At 40.8% G+C, this 20,000-nt stretch overlaps 1 protein-coding gene across 1 annotated transcript; it reads left to right on the top strand.

Moving 5' to 3' along the window:
- The first annotated feature begins 2,093 nt into the window (after positions 1 to 2,093).
- reep3a (receptor accessory protein 3a) lies at positions 2,094 to 18,326 on the top strand. The gene is made up of 8 exons (XM_062520119.1): positions 2,094 to 2,505; positions 4,866 to 4,938; positions 6,509 to 6,585; positions 7,173 to 7,293; positions 7,653 to 7,766; positions 15,370 to 15,520; positions 16,360 to 16,499; positions 16,685 to 18,326. Exons 1-8 carry the CDS (start codon positions 2,474 to 2,476, stop codon positions 16,757 to 16,759), a joined length of 783 nt encoding a protein of 260 aa, XP_062376103.1. The 5' UTR covers positions 2,094 to 2,473; the 3' UTR covers positions 16,760 to 18,326.
- Positions 18,327 to 20,000: the final 1,674 nt, after the last annotated feature.

Here is a 20,000-nt window from a genome sequence, read left to right as displayed (position 1 = left end):
GTGTTTGTGTGTGTGTGAGTGTGTATACAGCTCGCTTTAGCAAATGAACAGTGGGATCATGTCTATGTATATCTCTATTTATCTATCTATTTATCAATCGACAGTATCTTCTGACAACCACGTCTGTCTGTATATCTCTGCATTTCACACTTAAACATGTGTGGGTATATTCAAACAAGTCAAACATGTGAAATTGACAGGTTCTCTTCAACACATACAACCATGATTATAACTTTATAGGCTATAAATTGTCAGTCTGTGTCGGCAATATCGACGTGATCTCTGGCCATATAGCCTGTTATATCTATATTATAACTACATAGTTTTTTGTATGTGTGTTGAAAGACCCATTGAAATTCAGATGGGCCATCTCAATGGGTTTATCCTATTGATAAACTTCTACAAATCAATTTAACCCCTAAATAATGATTTTGCATACATATTGAGGCTAGTTGGATAGCTCCCAGTGAGAGAAAGACAAGAGGGCTAAATGCCAGTTACTTTGCACATCTCCTAATTTATCCATAATATGTTTTTGGTGCTTCGTTTTATGAGACCCTGAGCAAGCTACTGATGAACAATATGATGAACAACTGATGAGCAAGCTACTGTTTTGAACAATATTAGGCCTACTGGTTAAAATGCTATTTGGGAAGTAATTCACCGCCCTTAGCTAATCCAGTGTTTGTGATTTGAGGCTATATTGTACACCAGTGTGAGCTCTGTAGTGCTTGATCTACGGAAAATACTGTCTCCATGGCTTATTTGATGTTTCAATGCAGAAAAGACCCTGGGGTAAATTTTCGCCGGAGTTACTGTACGCTTTAAGATTTTCAAAAGTTGAATTTTTTACTCCTTTTTTTAGTCAACTTCAGTATGGGTGTATTCACTGTCCCTATACTTCACTTATTGGTTATATCAAACCAGATACTACATACTCTTATAGCAAGTTTAATGTTATTCATGTCAGTGACACAGACTGGTGAATGGTGAAGAATGCACCCGAAAGCTGTAGAAAATCACTTGATTGAGACAAACTGTTCAGAAACAATGGAGAAACTTGCATTACTGCATGCCACATACATTTCTCATTAATGTTAGCAGAGGCTAATTGCCATACTTTTCAACTTAATTTAGGGAAGAACTTCAACATTAGATAGTTAGGCTACCTAAAGTGTTGGCCTGGAACCTGCGACTGGGTATGGTTGTAACATGGGGTGAAGTTGTAACACCACAATTTCAACAAAACAGGACAAAACACGATATTTGACATATGACCACCTCAACACTTGCACGGCCATCACTATCCAATGTGGTGATTTTTAAGTTCAGAATGTCACCGGTTCTAATTGTACAGAGGAAAAACTGATTTTGTCACAAAAAAGTGAAATGTACACAAATGTACAAAAAATGTACGCATGCAACCAACCACATATACAAAGTCTATATGGTCATTCAAAGAGAAACAATGTTTTCTTGTGTTCATAGACCCATTTCAATGCCCCAAATGTGTTTTTGAAACATGTTACATGATTTGTCCTCTCTTTTTCTGTGTCTACTTAGGCTACAACTTAGCCTATAGGCCTACCCTCCCTTGGGAAAGGTTGTTACAATACAAGGGATCATCTTGTATTCTAGACCTAGGCCTACATCAAATTACAAGGTCTATGAGTTGGTCCTATCTGAAGTACACAAATGTGGGTATTTAAAAAGAAGAAGAAGAAGAAGAAGAAGAAGAAGAAGAAAAAGATTAGGCCTACAGGACTGTATAGTTACAGGTGCTGAAGGGGAAAAAAAAGTTCCAACCCTACCCAGTCTTCCTGTAGCCAGCCAACATTCACCAAACCAAAGGTTGTGGAGTGTGGATAATAATAATAACTCTACAACAATGTGTCAAATTGACTGAGGAAAAAATATAAGCATTACATTTTAAGTATCTGTGAGATTGTTTATATTTGGTTAAGGCTAACATGTAGCAGTAGAACCAATCAATAGAAACAAGGGGTGGAGTTATTTTGCTGAAAAAGCCAATCACATCACAATGCATGGTTGGGCATAGAAAGCTCGGGCTAGTTCTATGGTTCTATCTCGCAGTGTGTTGATAGAGGATGTTGGTCTAACATGGAGAATCAGCTAGCCAACTAGCTAGCAGACTAGTAGCTTAGGATCTGCGACTGTCAGTTCCATTGTGAAGTAACGTTAGACGATGTTTATAACACAGTTGTCGTCGATGGAAAAATAGGCATCCTTTAGTTTTATTTCTGTTCTACGGACTGCCATATCGTTGTTTAATAGACTCAATAACGTGATTCTTCTCGTTAGGTATCGGGTCGTTCTTTTTGGGACTAAACGTATTTAGGTAACATTAGATAGATAAATAGCCAGGTTCACGTTAGATTTCCGTAGTTACGTGGACATCAACAACAAGCATCAAGCATCTGAGAGACAGTTTTAACTTCACAAGTTTGGAAGGATGGTATCATGGATAATATCGCGAGCGGTTGTGTAAGTAAAACACATTTAATGTCATTAACGTTAACGTTAGCAAACGTGAATTAAAACATACTTCAGAGTTAACACCTGTGGTTTACCGAGCACGGCAAAAACAACTCCGTTATTTGTACAAAGTTAGTTTTCCTGGTGGCTAACATTAACGTATATCGTTCTAGCAAATGTGTTTGCAAGGAATGTCTAAAATTCGCATGTGTGTAAGTTCGAGTTAGCGAGCTAAATATATGCTCCACTAACATGAACTTACACTAACAACGCTTCAAGGTAATCTGTGACTATGACGGGTTGACAGTGTTATTATTTTAAATAAGTAACTTACACGTGTTTTCAACAAGATTTAAAAATTGTCCATGTTTGGGTTTAAAGGGCTAGCTAGTTAGTGTTGGCGAAATCAGTAACAGCCAGATACATTTGATGCTAGCGAAAGTTTGGTGAATATGAAGCTACTATTTGACGGGAACAGGTCTTTGACTTCAGTATTTTTTTTTTATTGTTGCGTGCTAAAAGCAGTTTTAGTGTGCTCTTGTTGCTTGTAATCCATTTGTTGAACTCACACATCATAATGCTTTTGTATACTATCGCTAAGTTACTTGTGAACACCGGCCAGTTACCGCTAACCTAGTGCTACCATCAGAAGAAGATGGCTATGTAACAAGTTAGCTCATTTTGCTACAAAATATAAATAATGTTGCTTAAGTGCATTCCTGGCTACAGGCAGCATATTAAAAAAAAACACACACCATACAGACACAAATGAGCTCGATATGTGTGCGGTGAAGAATTTGGAGCTTTAAAGTGATCTTTCAAAGCTTTTTAAAAATGACATGACGACGTGGAAGTTGGATTTCCTACCCAGTTAGCACAGTGTTGTCTCTGCAACGTTAAACAATACGAGCTTGGACATCAACAAGTCGTAACATGTCACATTCACGTGAAACCTGACACAAAGCAGAAGTGTGTGCTGCAGGATAAAGTTGTGGTTTGGAAATCGCTGCTGTTAGGCGACAACATTTGCAATTGTTAAGAGTGAACATTTGAAATACGTGGCTGAAAGTAGAATGACTCCTTTCCTGTTCGAGTTCTTTAAGGTGTGCCCATGTGAGGTAAAATATTGATAACGTAAAGTACACCGTGTACATCACCCCTAATATAGATTGTGTCTTCCACTGCTGACATGTGTAGAAAGTTAACGTTACATTTAAGGAGTAACTATGAAGAGGTAATTTTAAAGATGGGTGAAATCTGTTCTGTCAACATTTGCTTTGATTACAAGACTAACGTTTGCCACAATGCATGAAGTTATCATATTTGTGATGCCAATGTGCCATGGAATAGTTAATCAACCCACAATGTTGCGTTTTCTATTGCCCTGAGGTTCTGCTTCAACGGTTGCTGTTTTGGTGGTGGTGTTTGTTTTGCTCAATGCACACTGAAGAACGTCACATGATGGGCCCTTAAGTTCTTGACTTTTTGACTTTAATGGGGAATTCATGACTAGCATTGTGCCTGTTGTGTAATGTCATTAAGGTAGTCTGTTGTCAGTTGCCATTACAGAATAGTTCCACCAACATGATCTTTTTTTTTTTTTTTTTTTTTTTTTAATGCATAAAATAGAGCTCAGTTGTAGGCTAATGAGTGTGTTGTGATTGTGTGTTAATCATAGGCTAACTTTCCGTTGTTCATGGGAACACCAGTTCATTTGGAGATTTGCTTGCTCTCTTTGCTGTGGGGTTAGTTAGCTTGAGATGTTAGGGTGGAGAGCGCAAGTTATGTAACAGATGGAGTTCTGCCAGCCACCCCTCATCCTGATTCCTGACTCCCACCACCTACCCTATTCTAGCCAGGATCACACAGTACGGTTTTCACCATAGTAATAACATATTGATTATGTATGCATGACAAAAGTCACTTATGGTACTAAACGGTGTAGCCCAAATTGATGTATTCTAGAAGTCAGTTGGAGAAGATTTTATTGTTAGATTTCTGCACTGTAGCCTACTACTGTTGCTCTGCTGACAGAGGTCCTTCATGAAAGCTATTTGTAATGTATTTAATTTATTGGCCATGTAGCCTAATTCACTTTCAGACTTGTAAGTTCAGGAACACAAGTTAAGGAACTACAATGGTTGTTGAAAATGAAAAAATGTACTCTTTTTAAGGAACTTCAGTTCAGATTGGACTAAATATTGGTATAGGTCTTGCCATTTTGTGTTTTCTTAACTTTTGCACTTCACACTGTTTCTCAAATGACCTGTTCATCACGTGACTGGCTACACAACTCCACTATCCCTGTAATGTATAAAAACATTTATAATGAGGAATCTTGTAATACATATCTGTTTCTTTTCTAATAGGCTTGGGTTTGGAACCCTCTATCCCGCGTATTACTCCTACAAAGCTGTCCGGACCAAGAATGTCAAAGAATATGTAAGTATGCTCACTAGCAGGTATCAGTTGCTTCAAGTTTCTCCTCCTCTATGCTATTGTATGATCTCGATACTCCTGACAGGGGTGCTTTTGTTTTGTTGGACCATTGAAGTTGGTCAGCTCTCTCTATTTGAAAACTTGGCCTACTCTGGAATTCCTTAGGATGTTCTTATTCCCAGAAGGCAAGATTATTGCTCATTATTTGCTCCATGAAGCTCTGTACAGCTCTCTCACAGCCCCTGATGTATATATAAACACACACACACACACACACACACACACACACACACACACACACACACACACACACACACACACATACACACAAAGAGAGAGAGAGAGAAAGAGAGGGAGAGACTTCCGTGAACCTCCTTTGAAGTCTGAAATTGCTCATGGTCTAAGAGGCTCAGCTACACCTTCACGCTTGGCCGGGCTCCTCACCCTCAGTCTAGGTGCGTCAGGCCCTGTCTGTCACTAAAATAAAAGCCAATCTCCCTGATGCGCTCTTTCCAAGCCAGCGCACACACATCGTCAGATTCCTCAGTGTTCCACAGATACACACATACAGTGCGCGCACACACACACACACACACACACACACACACACACACACACACACACCATTGGCTGCAGGCATAGTGAGCTTCTCGGCTCTGTTTGTGTTTGGTGAACCTAGGGACACATGTTGGCACCATGATTCCATTGGACATGAAGCTGTTACACATCTACACATGTTACATACAGTACATCTCTCCATGCAGGACTTTTTTTTTTGTCTCTGAGAACAGAATGTGATAATGTTGGGTGGATCCCTCGTAGTGTACAGTAACTAAACATATTACGCAAGCGCCAGGAAAGAGCCATTTAACCCTTTTGTCCAGGAACCATCAGCATCAAGTCAAAGTATCCTGTAATGAATGATACTCTTGGCTGTATCTGAAACAAAGGCACTTTTATTCATTTTACCATATGTACATATGGGCAGTTTGGTACGGTGCTTTTTGGAATAATTACCTATATTTATATATCTCCCAAATTCACTAGTCAATGACCGTTAAATATTTTTCCGTGTGCACAGTGTATTTAAGTAATGCTTGATGTTGTAAGAAATAATGTATCACAGCTTGTTGATGCCAGTTTACAAATACATTTTAAAGAAGTAATTGCAATACTTTTTAATATTCAGATAAACACTGTCTGGGGACAGGGAGGGGAACTTAAAATGAGTTGTAGAGCTCCATTTCACATCTCCGAATTAAGCGTGTGGGTAATTTACTATGTGGAAAGAATATCTGTTAAGAGTTTGATTCGAGATTCATTCCACAGTCCACCGTTTTGGTGTGCAGAAGATGGTGTTGGTGTGAGATGCTAGGAAACTCACTAAGTCATCTCTGCAAAATGCCCTTTGAACAAAGGCCCCTCAGATTGGAATGCACAGGAGGGAGCGGTGCTCATGTGCTCTATGTGCTCTGTGTGAGGCCACAGGCCATGCTGAAGGAGGCATCAAGTGTAAACTCATGAAAGTCTCATGACCATCTGGTAATTCAGGCTGCCGCTTATGATCTGACAGGTACGCTGGATGATGTACTGGATCGTCTATGCTCTCTACACTGTCGTTGAAACCATCACAGACACCTCCTTATCATGGTAAGATTGAATATGATTGGCAATTGATTGTTTGATTGTTTCAGGCAGCCTTTGTTTTAGTTAAAATGATAGTTACAGATAGTCAGTTTAACTAACTTGGACTTGCTAAAGAGTTGTACTGTGTGCTTATCTGTTATATACTTTGAAGATCAATATAGATTTGGTGTGTTCATATGGGTGAATTGCAGAGGTGGAAAAGTCCAGCTTCAGAAAGTAAAGATCCAACCATGTATCCAACCATGTTTTGGCTCTACCAGTGCACCTAACACGCGTGATCTCACCAATTAGCTACTCTGCCTACCTGAAGAGTTGTGCTACAGTAATTAGAATCAGCTGGTTTCCACCTTCAGACTTTCCCACCTCTGGTGAATTGATTATAAATTTTGTATTATGGTTTTATATTTCTACAATGGTATATGAGAATAGTGGTGTATTACTGTAAACATGGGTGGTTTAGTAGCAGATCATTAGGTCTGGCAAGCAAGGAAAAAATGTAAAAACATACGATAACAATGGAATGCTTAGGGTTATGGAAAGTATACCTTGTACAGTGGTATTAAAGGGCAAATGGACATTGTGTTTTGCAGGTTTCCTCTGTATTACGAGCTGAAGGTGGCCTTCGTGATCTGGCTGTTGTCTCCATACACCAGAGGGGCCAGCCTCATTTACAGGAAGTTCCTGCATCCTCTTCTGGCTTCCAAGGAAAGAGTAAGTTCACCAGTTCCATCACATAGCTGTACTTGAAAAGTTAAAATAAAAGGATCCAGATAGTGCCCTTTAGGTGTAAATCGATTCAGTCCTCTCCAGTTCTCACTTGAATTAGTTAAAATAAGTAGGATTTAAACTCAGACATTCAAACAACGTCTGGCAGGTTTTCATTACACTTCAATTCATAACTCCAGTTTGGTCCATACATTGCATTTTTACGTCTTTTCTGTATCAATCAGAGGAATATTAAAAGGTCACTGTGTAACTGCGGAGCCATGTCTAGTATAATAAGTTGTGTGTTACAGGAAGTGAACTCCTCCAACAGCCTTCTGTTTGCTTTCCCTCTATCGTTAAAACAGGAGATTGATGATTACATCGTTCAGGCCAAAGAGCGCAGCTACGAGACCATGGTGAGCTTTGGCAGGCAAGGCCTTAGCATCGCTGCCACCGCTGCTGTCTCCGCAGCTGTCAAGGTAAGACGCAATCAGAATCAGACACAAACATACATCATGCATTCACACTGAAGGGGATGTATCTGTGGCTGACTGCGTTTTTACATGATTAGTTTACATGATTAGTTTTATTCATTGAATGTGTTGAATGCATTTCATTTCATGTCAGTGAAATGTGTGTTACAGTCATCTGTCTATACCTCTCAATGAGGCAATTCTAATTCTTAAAATCTGTTTCTTGTTTTTCTCCATGTTGTACTCAGTTTTATTTTTGATGGATTGCCTTAAGTCCTACACAGATGTCAAACAGATATCTGGGACAGATCTCCAACTTTTGAGCAATTGATTAGTTTTCTTGGCCTATTCATAGCACACAGCAAGCTATGGAGAAACTAACCTCAAAAAGTGTTTCCTCACTCAAAGGTAGCACTTAAGTCTTCTGATACCTCTGAAACCCCGTGTCCAAGAGTCCAGTGGCAAACAAGGTGTCTTAAATGCGAACCAGGTGATGGAGTGGACAAAATGTTCAGCTCTCTTTGTGCTAGTTCAGGGAGGAACCAGGCTTAATTTTAACCGATAATTCTCAAGCTATTCATTTTGAATAATTAGTATCATATTATCACAATGTATGTGTTGTGAGACCATGTTTATGCGTTGCATGTGTTGCAGTCTCAACTGTTTTGTTAACTGTTAAAGGACTACTCTGGTCTAAGATCAACGTAGGGTCTATTTTTGGATGGTAATGAGTGTAAACCAAAACAACATTAATCGGTGCAGTTTTGAGTAAGGCCCTGTCCACATGAGAAAGAAAAGCCAGATATCCCTAACTTTTTGTGAGTAGTGTAGAGGTTTTATCACTTGAAATTAAATGTATTTCTGGATGTGGGAAAAAAGTGGATGTGGGAAAACTCCAGTGTCACTTTTGAATGAAATCAAGGGAAAACAGCATGTGCATTGTGACATGTTGTTGCATCGTTTGTTTGAAATCTCTGAACGAAGGAAGGGAAATATCTGTTTTTCCGAATAGCCTATCCTACGTAATGCTACGTATTTAGTGGTCTTAGATTGCGCTATTCGGTGTACAAGATATTATTAACAGCACAGTAAGCTACAGTATTTCGCAGCTCCCACAGTTTAGAGTATCAGACTCTAAGGGTGCTTTCACATCACTAGTTTAGATAATTTGGTCCGCATCAGGCAATTAAATTGTTATTATGTAGCAAATAGACTCCAGTGAGGTCCGCTTTCACACCAAAACACGAACCGAAAATTGGCTCGATTGACGTTTCATCAATGTTTATCTTCCGGTAGAAATAAGCGAACAAATAACGAACCGAACTAAGAGCTTTTGGTTCGAATGGATCGTTTGGTGCGTACCAACTGCTATTGGTGTGAAAGCACCCTAATTCTGACTAGAATTGAGTATGACTATGTCAGGCTAAGTAGAGGGTGCATTTGTGAGCAAATTCTCCGGCTGAGCACCTATTAGATGTGCAGCTCATGGTCTGCACTGTTCCTCTATCTCTCTGCACTGCTAATTATCAACAGAGTCTGACCCAGTGGCCCGAGGGCCGGGCCGTCTCTGAAGATGTACCTCTGCTGCATCCTAGTGTCAGTGCTGCCGCCGAAGCAGAGCAGCCTGCTTTAAGTGGAGCCAGTCTTGTCGTTTCTCTCTCGCCAGTGAGCTATCTTAGTGGGCCTTTGACTGTTCAGAATACCATGTTGCCCTCAATTAGCGTAGTTAGCCTGCAGCATGAGCTGCAGCTCTCGGAGAGCAGGCTTTTCAGAAGTACTCGTTAGTGGGAGCCAGGCACAGCGCTGCTCTCATGTGCGCCATGCTGTTGCAAAGCACACCTGTAGTGCTGTTGCTGACTCCAGCCCACTGGAGATCTTGTACTTTAGATTACTCCAGCACTCTCTCTCTCTCTCGCTTTCTCTCTCTCTCTCTCTCGCTCTCTCACCTGCTTTCCCCTTCTACTTTTATTGATTTCTCCCTCTTGTGCTCTGTAATCATCACTCCCAGTACACACCCCCTCTCCTCAATCTTTTTTCTTTTGTAGTGGAGTTCAGTCTCCTTAGCCACCACTCTCTCTCTCCCTCTTTCCCTCTCTCCCTCTCTCCCTCTCTCCCCACCCCACTTGCTGTCTCTCCTCTCTTACAGGTTTAGTGACGTGTCCCGTCAGTCGCTATAGTCAGTCAGTCAAAAAGTCGTTCAAGTTCACTGTTTTTGCTCTAGCTGTCTACACAAAAGAGATTGTCCTACAGACAGAGAGCCAGCCCAGGAGCTGTGCTCACATAGTGTGATTCTAAGTTCCATGGTCACATGATTGGGTGTTAAGTATGTGGCCCAGAGAAAGGGACAGGGACATCCAGCGGCCATAACCATCAGTCTGCTAGACTGTAAGAACTTGCTATACCGCAATGGCTTTGACCACATCCAGTTACAGTAGTAGAGGCAAAGAAATTAGGTAGAAGTGCACTAACAAAAGGAAAGTAGAATAAAGGTAGCTACGGACATGTAACTATGTGGCCAAATCTTCAATCTGGCTGTCGTGATTGATTTCCAAACTCGAATGAACCCTACGCTCCCTAGTCGCTATAGCTTAACCCTAATGATGTCTCCCCGTCTGTTGAACCACAACAAACAACAGCAAAGCCACCGGTTCTACTGCAGCTACTGCTGTTAGTTTGATCACTAGCGCTGGGTACTCTTCACATTTGAGCTGATATCAGCAGCAGTACTGGTACCCAACAGTACTTCATTTGGTATTTTACTCTTTCTGAATTTGTAACAGTAGTGGGTGGTTGGTGACTAAATACCTTATTTATCAGATGTCCCAAATAATATTCCAATGTTTTGTTACATTTTTGTTACATTTTGCAATAGGCCTATTGGCTGTACATGTAAGGGATAATGGACGACACGCCGTGCGGTTAGTCAAAGTTAATGCAAGTTCTAGAGCTTGTATGTAACGTGACCGTGCATTTGCTGCTTAACGGAATGCTATATTTTCACCAGGTGTTACTCAATCAGGGACAGAATTAATTCAGGTTAAAAAAGACTGTAATATCACCCAGAACTGTCAAACTAAAGTACCACTGCTGAAGCAAGCTGCCATTTATTGATATGATGTGCTTCTTTCTACCCTTCAAACAGCTGAAGCTCAGACAGAGAGCTGAATACAACAGTTAGGCTACAATTATGCTTGTCACATGAAAGAAGAACTATAGTCTGCTCATGCTTCTCTCTGCACAAACACAACGATCTGTCAAGATTTTTTATGTCAGGACCTGTCACCTAAACTATAGCCTACACGCATGAATATATGTTTAAAAAAATACATATTTATTATTTATACACCATTTCACCACAATCCACTGTTGCCATTCCTGACCAAACAGGCTAACTGTTTTTTAGCTGGGTAACAGCCAAGATATTATCATGTAAGATAATGAAAACGTACAGTACACATACACAAAACTACTCACAAAACATCAGGAATATTCAGCTTTCAGGTGAAATTTCAGGATGAACCTAGAATCCACTATAACCTTAACAGGTGACCTTAATGTGACCTTCTCTAAACTTTTGAATGTGCATGTCCAACAGCTCAATGTTTCAGTACCTACTGAGACCTGCCAGACATCCCTAACTTTTTGTGACTAGTCTATTTGCCAAACTACTGAGAGACAAAAGCTGAAATGTTCTCATACCAACCAAGAACAGTGAACAGTGAAATGTTAGATAGCATAGCAGGTTTATGTAATCATTTAACTTTTATCGTAAATCTCTGTAAATCTGTTTGTCTGGACCTTTCAGACATGTGCGTCAAATGACCTGGTGGCCAGGAATATATCATATCTGTAGTGGTTTTGTACTGGTCTCACCAGATGCGTTCTCCTCCAGTAGGGAAGGTTGGCATCGATTAATTTAATATGAATCAGCATTTGGTAGGACAGAGGTGATTCAGTCTGTACCATTAAAGGTATCCAGTTAGGTACTCAATCCCCAGTGATCATGGATCAGTAGAAAGTAGATGTAGTGGTAGGATACATCCATTCAAGTCTATACTCTCCATGTGTCTCAAACTAATGGAGCTGTTGGCTGTCACTGTGTCCACAGTGTAGTGTTGGGGTCGGAAGCATAAGGGTGCTAGACAAGGTATTCAGTGTTGCAGCTGAACCAATCTCAGATAGGAAACGTTCAGAGAATGAAGCCATTCAGCTCCTCTATTACGAGCAGGGCTTGAAAACAAATTTTTTTTCAATCGTTCCGTTCCGAACGGTTCAGGTATGTTTTCGTTCTTGCGTTCCGCCACCTACATATCGTTCCTGAACCGGTTCGGAACGTAAAATATCGTTAGTTCTTATCGTTCCGGCAGGGTTTGGCGGGCTTATCAGGTCTATTTTTGTGGTCTATACCTTAGAATAGACGTACTCATTATTTGCCCTTGATTTACACCGTAGCTAGTCTATGCCCACAAATAATAAATCACAGGCGGCATTCAAAAACATTCAGATGGGCTATCCATCCCACATAGCTTACAGCTTACTGGCCTATTCTATGATAAATAATTTCTTATCAAAACATTTCTGGATAAGTGCTAGAAACTCCTTACCTTGTTGTAAGTTTTATCCATATGGAGATCTTCAAAGGCTTGCTCAATAATTCCTAACCCCGTTTATAAGCGAACATGTTATAGCTGGTCTGTTGCTGACAAATATAGGCCTACTTCAAATTTCCTATTAAACTCTACATAGCCTATAATTGCGCAAACACTTAAAATCCCGACTTTAAAACGACAAGGCGTGGACAGGCAAAATATGCTGTATAGGCTATTATGTTATGCCTACATTGCCTACAAACAATTTCCAAATCAATTTCACTGTACGCTACGAGCTGGACTAAGATCCGAAGTGGCAGACTAGAATATATTACAACAGCAAGACAAAATGTACACATTTGGACCAAAGGCGAAGTGAACGCACAACCGTAAATAGTCTTTTTTCCCCCTGACATACAGTAGGCTATGCTTTTGTGAAATTTTATAAAATATATAGAGAACGAAAAAAAAAACCTTATTAACCGGTTTTATGGATTTCAGAATAACGTTTCTATTCCGGAACAGTTGAAGACCATTTCGTTTTCGTTTCCGTTTCTGTTCCTCGTAAAATTCCGTTCGTTTTCGGTTTTCGTTTTCGTTCCTTGAACCGGTTCAGATCCCTGATTAGGAGGTTTACCCCTTTCTCTGAGTTAAATAGGACATAGAATGGATGAGTATTGTACTGTGTTCTCTGATGTTAAAATAGTATATTCAACTTTGATTTATGAAAAATAAGCTCAATTGCAATTTTACAAGCCCAATTAAAACCTTATATTTAGGCTGGGTATTGAAATGGTTCTTTTGACTAAATGGGGCCCTCTTTGGCAACCTCAATTGAACTTCAATGGCTTTGCAATATTTGACATCACAAGTAGGCTTTGTTCTAATTCGCCCATTTTTTTAATGGCTATTTCTAAGTTCAAGATTTTCATATGAAGGAGGGCACAACCATGCCTCATGTTCATGATAGCTCTGTGGTTATGCACAACCTCTTCTAATTCATCAAAACCAAGAAAAAAATGTTTTCCATTATATGTCACCTTTAACTTAATTATATAGGTTTGTCACTAAAACACGTATTTGGAATACCCCTGATTATGTAAAAATACTCTAATTACATTGAGGTTAATATCAATCCAATACATTTCTTATATTCCTGTATACAACAAAATGTATAATGCTTCAAAGTACACTGCTTGTCCAAATAAGTCTCTATTTGGATTTAAATGAGCAAATGATTTGGGGTTGCTTCAGCTGGTAAAATCAGGACTCAGCAACTTTCTGTGGCAGTATAAGGAAGTCCTCTGACTACCTGAATGTACTGAATGACAAGGTTATCCCCTCGCTGAATTTGTGTTCCTCCACTCCAGCATCCCATTGTCAGGTCTCATCAGGCTTTGGCAATCATCATCTGACTGAGATTGTCATCATGTAGTGAAAGAGTGGTTCAGCTTGGATGAGGATCCATTTTCATACATGAATGTGCCACCACAGAGTCATGGTCTTAACCCCACTGAAAGTTGTTTAGGAGAACACTGTTCAGAGTGGTTTGACTCCTCCATTATCAACACAAGAAAAAAACCTCATGATGGAAATAAATGTTGTGGCGCTGTGACACAACATAGTGCATCATAGTCAAAACTAAAGGCGGTCCAGGAGAATATTGGGCCGGTAGTGTACAGTAATATAGTATAATTTTGTAATTAATATGGCTGGTTTGGCTGTGTAGAGCTTGGTACAATGGTGCTGTGTGCTTCCTGCAACAGTGGTTGCCAGGATGGTAGACGTGTCTAAAGCAGTCAATGAATATTACATCAAAACAACACTGTTGTGGGCAGACACTGGCCCTCAGCACACGCAACCGCCCTGCACACAAACAAGACCTAGATACCATCAGAGGAGCACAGGTTACTCACAGGGGCTGCCTGTGCCACGAGGACCACCACCCAACACAGAGCAATGCAGTGCTGCTGCAGTACTACTGAGAGGAGTTGAAAAAAGCGCCATCTGTTTCTTATGAGTCTTGTCATTTTCTATTGTAACTCGGCATTAGTAATGCCTTTGATCTTGTGGGGTTTCTCCGGTAGAAATGTTGTAAGTGGCAACTTACAACGCAAGCAGTTTACCCATAGGGTAACAATGTGTGGAATTGAATTGTATGTTCAGACTATCAAGCACTGATAAAGCTAATTTGTTTTTTTATTTAGTTTTATAAAGCCAAGAATGGATCATTTGTGACCCCCAATGATGCCACTGCAATCACACCTGTTAATTGATTTGTATGTTCCATAGCAATTTAAACTGAGCGGCAACAGAAGTGTGTGTGTGCGCGTGTGTGTGTGTCTAAACGGAAGCACTGTAATTAATGTGGAGTCATTACTGGCTGCTTTAATGGCAGTTTGTTGCAGAATCTGCATTCAGAGTAAGGTTGCATCTGTTGCTTGATACATTGCTGATTATGTGATGCAACATGTGCTGCCGTGTTGAAATAATATGTGATGAGCTGGGTGCTTTTTTTTTTTCAAGCCTCTGCCTATTACAGAGGTGGTTGGCAGGTGTGAAGTGTTTAGATGTTGACTTATTTTAATCACATTACCTCAACTTTTTAGCAGAATGTCTGATTAAATTGACCTTACTTTATTTTTGTACCCCTTCCACCCTCTGTTAGTCACCTCATGTATGTCTCTCATGTGTATAAATGGTGTTTTGTAGTGAATGGTGTGTACTGTACTGTACATACCACAAAATACATTGTACACAGTAAGGCATTTGCTTTTCTCATGTTTTTGTTTGTACATTAAATCATCCCTAAATGAACATGCTGTTTCCTCTGTACATATTTAATATTACTATTCTCATAGATGTTTTGCTGTAATTGGGCCACTGTCTCGATGATACGGCCCTTTACCTTTTGTATTTGCTTTCAGGCACCAGTAGGTTCAGGAAACTGCTCTGAGATGTCCTGACTCAATTATGACCTCACAGTGACTGACCCAAATCATGTGACTCTGTTGCCATAGGGACAGGGTGCCATCAGCGAGCGCCTGAGGAGCTTCAGCATGCATGACCTATCGCAGATCCCTGCTGACGACACGTCCAGTCAGTACCCTTCAATAAGTAACCCCGCCCGTCGAGCCATTCATGGGTCCGGCCAAGGCGCGGACAGCACCGGTAGGCCCCACTCACCACACACACTATCTGTGCTACACGTGGTCTTGAACCTTCCATCTGCCACTTATGATTTCCCATTACACAACGAGAAAAAATTACCCGTAATTTCCCGACTATTAGCCGCGGCTTATACATTGATTTTGTAAAATTTCTTCAGCTATGAGGTTAATACAGGGGGGCAGTTGATATGGTATTAATATGGTTTTGTTTCTTTTTTCTGTAACTTGCATAAAACACTGCCCTGCGGCTTATACACAATGCGGCTTATATGTGGGAAATTACTGTAAGCAAAGGCTTTGAAGACAAAGCCTTTTCCCCGATTGTGTAGTTTTACACACTCTCATAGTTCATGTGACAACTTGCTGTGCTCCTCATAATGCCCTACATCCTCTCCACCCTAAGCTGCCTCCTGAGCCTCCTGATCCTACTCTGCCATCTAGTGGCGAGATTCAAAACAACATGCCCTCATAGTGACAATTTAAAGAGACTGGGGTGTTTAGCCATTGCTCACTAGCAATTCACTAGGAAAAGTCCAATGAACCAGTCACCTGCTTGCAAGTCTTTGGTAGGCCATGGAAGGCAGCTGTGCACTATTTGTGTTTAAATTGACTTGACTGGCTACGTGAAAGGCGTAGCAGAGAGTGACTGCGTCACAAGTCTCTGTGGGCAGAATCAAGCAGGGGCAACTTGGCAGCTCTGGCCAAACCCTCTAGATCAACATGGTTCTTATCAACTTCAACCAGCAGGAGAGAAGTAAAAGTAGAATCCTGGCAGTTGCGCTAACTGCAGTGTGTGCGCGTGTGTGTGTGTGTGTGTGCGTGCGTGTGTGTGTGTGGCAGACTACTACCCCTACAGGCCAGAGGAGGGCCAGGGGGACGATGGAGATGGAGTCTTCTCCGAGGATGAGGCGTCTGTACAACGTGGCCTCAGAAGATCCCAGAGCGTCAAGATGACTCGCGCCAAAGCTGCACGCAAAGAGGTGTGTGTGTTTGTTTGTTTGTTGTTTGTGTGTGTTTGTTTGTTTGTGTGTATGTGTGTGTGCGCATGTGGGTACATGCACCCCTCTGTGTTTGCCCATCTGCCAGCTGTGCAATTGCAGATCGTGATCAGAATCATCAAGCTTTGAAGATTCTGATCGTTGTTATTTGTTTCTCATTTTTCCAGCCACGCTACGGCTCTCTAAAAATCAAGACCAGGAGGAGGGCGGCGATCAACGCGGGCACCTATGAGATGCCTTGACCTCTGACCCCGCTGGCTCCACCTCCAGGCCTGTAAACTAGCTCCAAAAGCGCTTCTGGACCAAGACATCGGTGTGTGTGTGTGGGGGTGACCCCTTCAGCAATGCACAGCACAGCACAGCACAGCATAGCACAGCACAGCCACACTGCACATGCGTGAGGCTGCACCCTGCCTGTGCCTGCACCACTCATTCCAAAGGACTCTGACCATGGGGGTCTCGCAAGACACTCAGACTAAACTTAAAGTGGGGAACACACAACTCACTGTTGTAGTTAGTGCAAGGGTTCCACTGCAGCAACTGACTTAACTTTAACACCTCTCTAAAAAGGGGACTTAAGTGTTATGTGTGTCTCTGTGTGTGTGCGCGCATGCACGCAATTTCCTTCTGCTCACTATGTTTACAGTATATTGTAATTGTTTTTAATGCTACAATGGCCGGTTTCATATGTAAACAATGCTGCCTTACTTTCTTATAACTCACATGTTAAACACTACATTTTTTATAAGTTGCATTTCACTGCGATGATATATTGTTTCCTCATATTAAGCCTGCTAAAGAATGTTTGTTTTTGAATGTCAGTTAGCCTTAACCTTTGACAGTTGACCTCCTTGACAAAAACACTAAGAACTGAGCAGTCCAACCAAAAGTGTCCCTTTACTTTCACAGTGCATAGAAGACAGTAAGCTAAGCGACGAGTGTTGTGCGGAAGCACATTACTTTTACTGTATTTGCTCTAGGCCATAGGTTGACTGTTAAGAAGAATGTCTTGTGATGTTGTTTTGCACATACTGTACGTTAAGAACACAGACCCGATGCCTACTGTAGATCTATGCAATAGAGTCTTGGTTGCATTTTTCACTACGCCACATACGGTGCAGGTTGATATATGAATGTTTGACCACATTTGCGGTCAGATGCTGTACAGCACTGCATCATGTGTCCGAAAATGCTCTCTTACACTGCAGGTCTGTGTTCAACGTCCCCTGTTGTTGTGGTTGTTGTTGTGTGTCCTGTATGTGTTGTTTCCGAGAAAGGACAGAAGGAATGTCAAGCAGTCACGATCCTCATAGACGTGTTTTCTACAGTGGGGGCCAAGTTGAACCAACGGAGACTCAGTAACTAGTTCTCCTTGGCTCCTGTTTACTATGGGCCTCCTATTTAGTGTCACGGTGGTGTGACCGCTATTTCTCTTTTATCATGAATATTACCTAATATTATTAGTAATCTTAAACCAAACTGGAAAAAAAAATGAAAAAAGAAATCTCCATTCATCGGTTATTTTGTTTTAAAAGAAAAAACTTCCTTTTTTAAAACAGGTAATGTTTGATATATATATTGAAGATATACATTTTTTGGTCCTGTCTTAATGTCTTTTAAAATGTAGTCCATTCTGTCTGGAGGAGAACTTTGTTATACTGAGACCAAAGCTGTATTAAAGTGTGTAAGACTGAAGTGTGTAAGAGGGGAAAAAGATGAGGACCAAGAGGCTCTGAGTTTGAAGGAGAGAAGTTGGACTGAGTGTTGCTTTTTGTAGTGCTGATAATAAACGTTGAATGCTTTAACATCTGAAAACAGACTTTATTCTCAATTATTGTTGTTGTGTGTTGTTTTTTGTAGCGCTGGATTGTATGACAGCCTAGTCACACAATCAAGCGCAAGTAACATCACACGCCCCACTCCCCATCATTAGGCCTCTGGAGGTTTGAGGTCTTTGAGATATCGAGATATTCTAGGAGACAGAATTCTTAATCAGTGTCTTCTTACTGGCAAGCACTGAACACATCCAAGTACTTTTAAAATATGAAAGGTCTGTCAGTGCTCACTGATCTTTGAGTAATCTCAAAGTTCAGCAGTTACCATCTATAGCCAGAGGGGGGAGTAAGGGGTCAAGTTTCTATTTGATTCCACACTGGATCCTGTTCACCAGCACTCATCCATCAGGGACTGTGTACACAGCACACCTGTCTGCTCAGACAACCGGCATTTCATTTGCGTATTCAAATTCCCAACACTGTTATTTTCTTTTTTATGAGGGGGACGCCTCTGGGAAGTTTGTTTTGCGGCGTTAAACTCGGCATTGCCCTTCCCGTGGGGCAAGCCATTATTCAAAAGGAAGGCTAGATAAGTGTGATGTGCTTAGTGTGCGCAAAACATTAAAATGACTTTATTTGCTAACATAAACTTCTCAGACAAATTGCAGTTCAAGCACTCAGCAAATTCCTCAAGGGCACGGGGAACTGCGTCATCTGAATGTTGTAGCTTGTTGTGAAACAATAAAAAAAAAAATTAAAACAACCACTTACAGCCTTAAACCACAAAAGAATTGAGGTATGGATGCAATGTCAACATTCAAAACATCGTAACTCTTTCAGTTATTATGTAGAGTATATGCTACGACCCACTTCAAGTTTTAAGAGCCTTAAGGGAGCTCTAAGCACCAGCTTTTTTGTACACTTTGATATATGATTTATAATTTGGAGAGAATGCGGATGATATCTGACTTGTATGCTACACATGCAAACTCGGGCTCCCTCCAAACACTCCAATGGGTAAATCTGTTTGATATGAATCAAACAGAAACAGCCAATACTAACAAACCAGTCCAATCACTCCAATATCAATGTTGCATTCAGACATACATTTAGTACATAAGATTGTTTATTAATTATGCTAGAAGTTGCCTGAGAAGTACAATTGAACTAAAGTTTGTTTGAGAAATGTATGTTAGCAAATGAAGTTGTTTATTGCTCCTCCACCTTTGAGGAGATTTGCCCGCCCCCGCTCTGAGCAAATGAACACAGCTACTAGGTCCACTACAAGGGGAGACTAGCATGCCTATGTGAGTCACTGCTTTTGTGCAATCAGCCTCCTCCTATAAAGCAATCAAAGCATGGAATATGTTCCCAAACAATCGCAAAACTTGCACAGATTTCTGTACTTTCTCTCATGATGTGAAACATTTTTGTCAGTAGTCTCATTTTAATAACATGCTTCTTTTTTATGTAATTATGCAACACATGTGCATAACATTTAGCTATGTATGCTATTTTTTATGTATCCATATGTGTGTGTGTGTGTGTGTGTGTGCTTGTGAGTGTGTCTTCAGATTTCAATTACATCTCACTGTTCTTCACCTGCTATGGACTGCAGCTGGGAATGACCCGGGAGCTATCTGGTGCTAAGCATCATTTCCCTATGTGTGACTAATGCATGTTGTACTAAGCATAATTTCCCTATGTG

The sequence above is a fragment of the Sardina pilchardus genome, chromosome 18 (genome assembly GCF_963854185.1).
Source record: "Sardina pilchardus chromosome 18, fSarPil1.1, whole genome shotgun sequence".
In the NCBI taxonomy this organism is placed as follows: domain Eukaryota; kingdom Metazoa; phylum Chordata; class Actinopteri; order Clupeiformes; family Clupeidae; genus Sardina; species Sardina pilchardus.
Note: the sequence above shows the minus strand (reverse complement) of the source record. Positions and strands in the feature narration are given on the sequence as shown.

Excerpts from the sequence above, each read along its gene's own strand:
- reep3a (XM_062520119.1), top strand. The coding sequence starts at position 2,474 with ATGGTATCATGGATAATATCGCGAGCGGTTGT. Across the intron at positions 2,506-4,865 it reads ATAATATCGCGAGCGGTTGT|GCTTGGGTTTGGAACCCTCT; the intron begins GTAAGTAAAACA and ends CTTTTCTAATAG. Across the intron at positions 7,294-7,652 it reads TTCTGGCTTCCAAGGAAAGA|GAGATTGATGATTACATCGT; the intron begins GTAAGTTCACCA and ends TCGTTAAAACAG.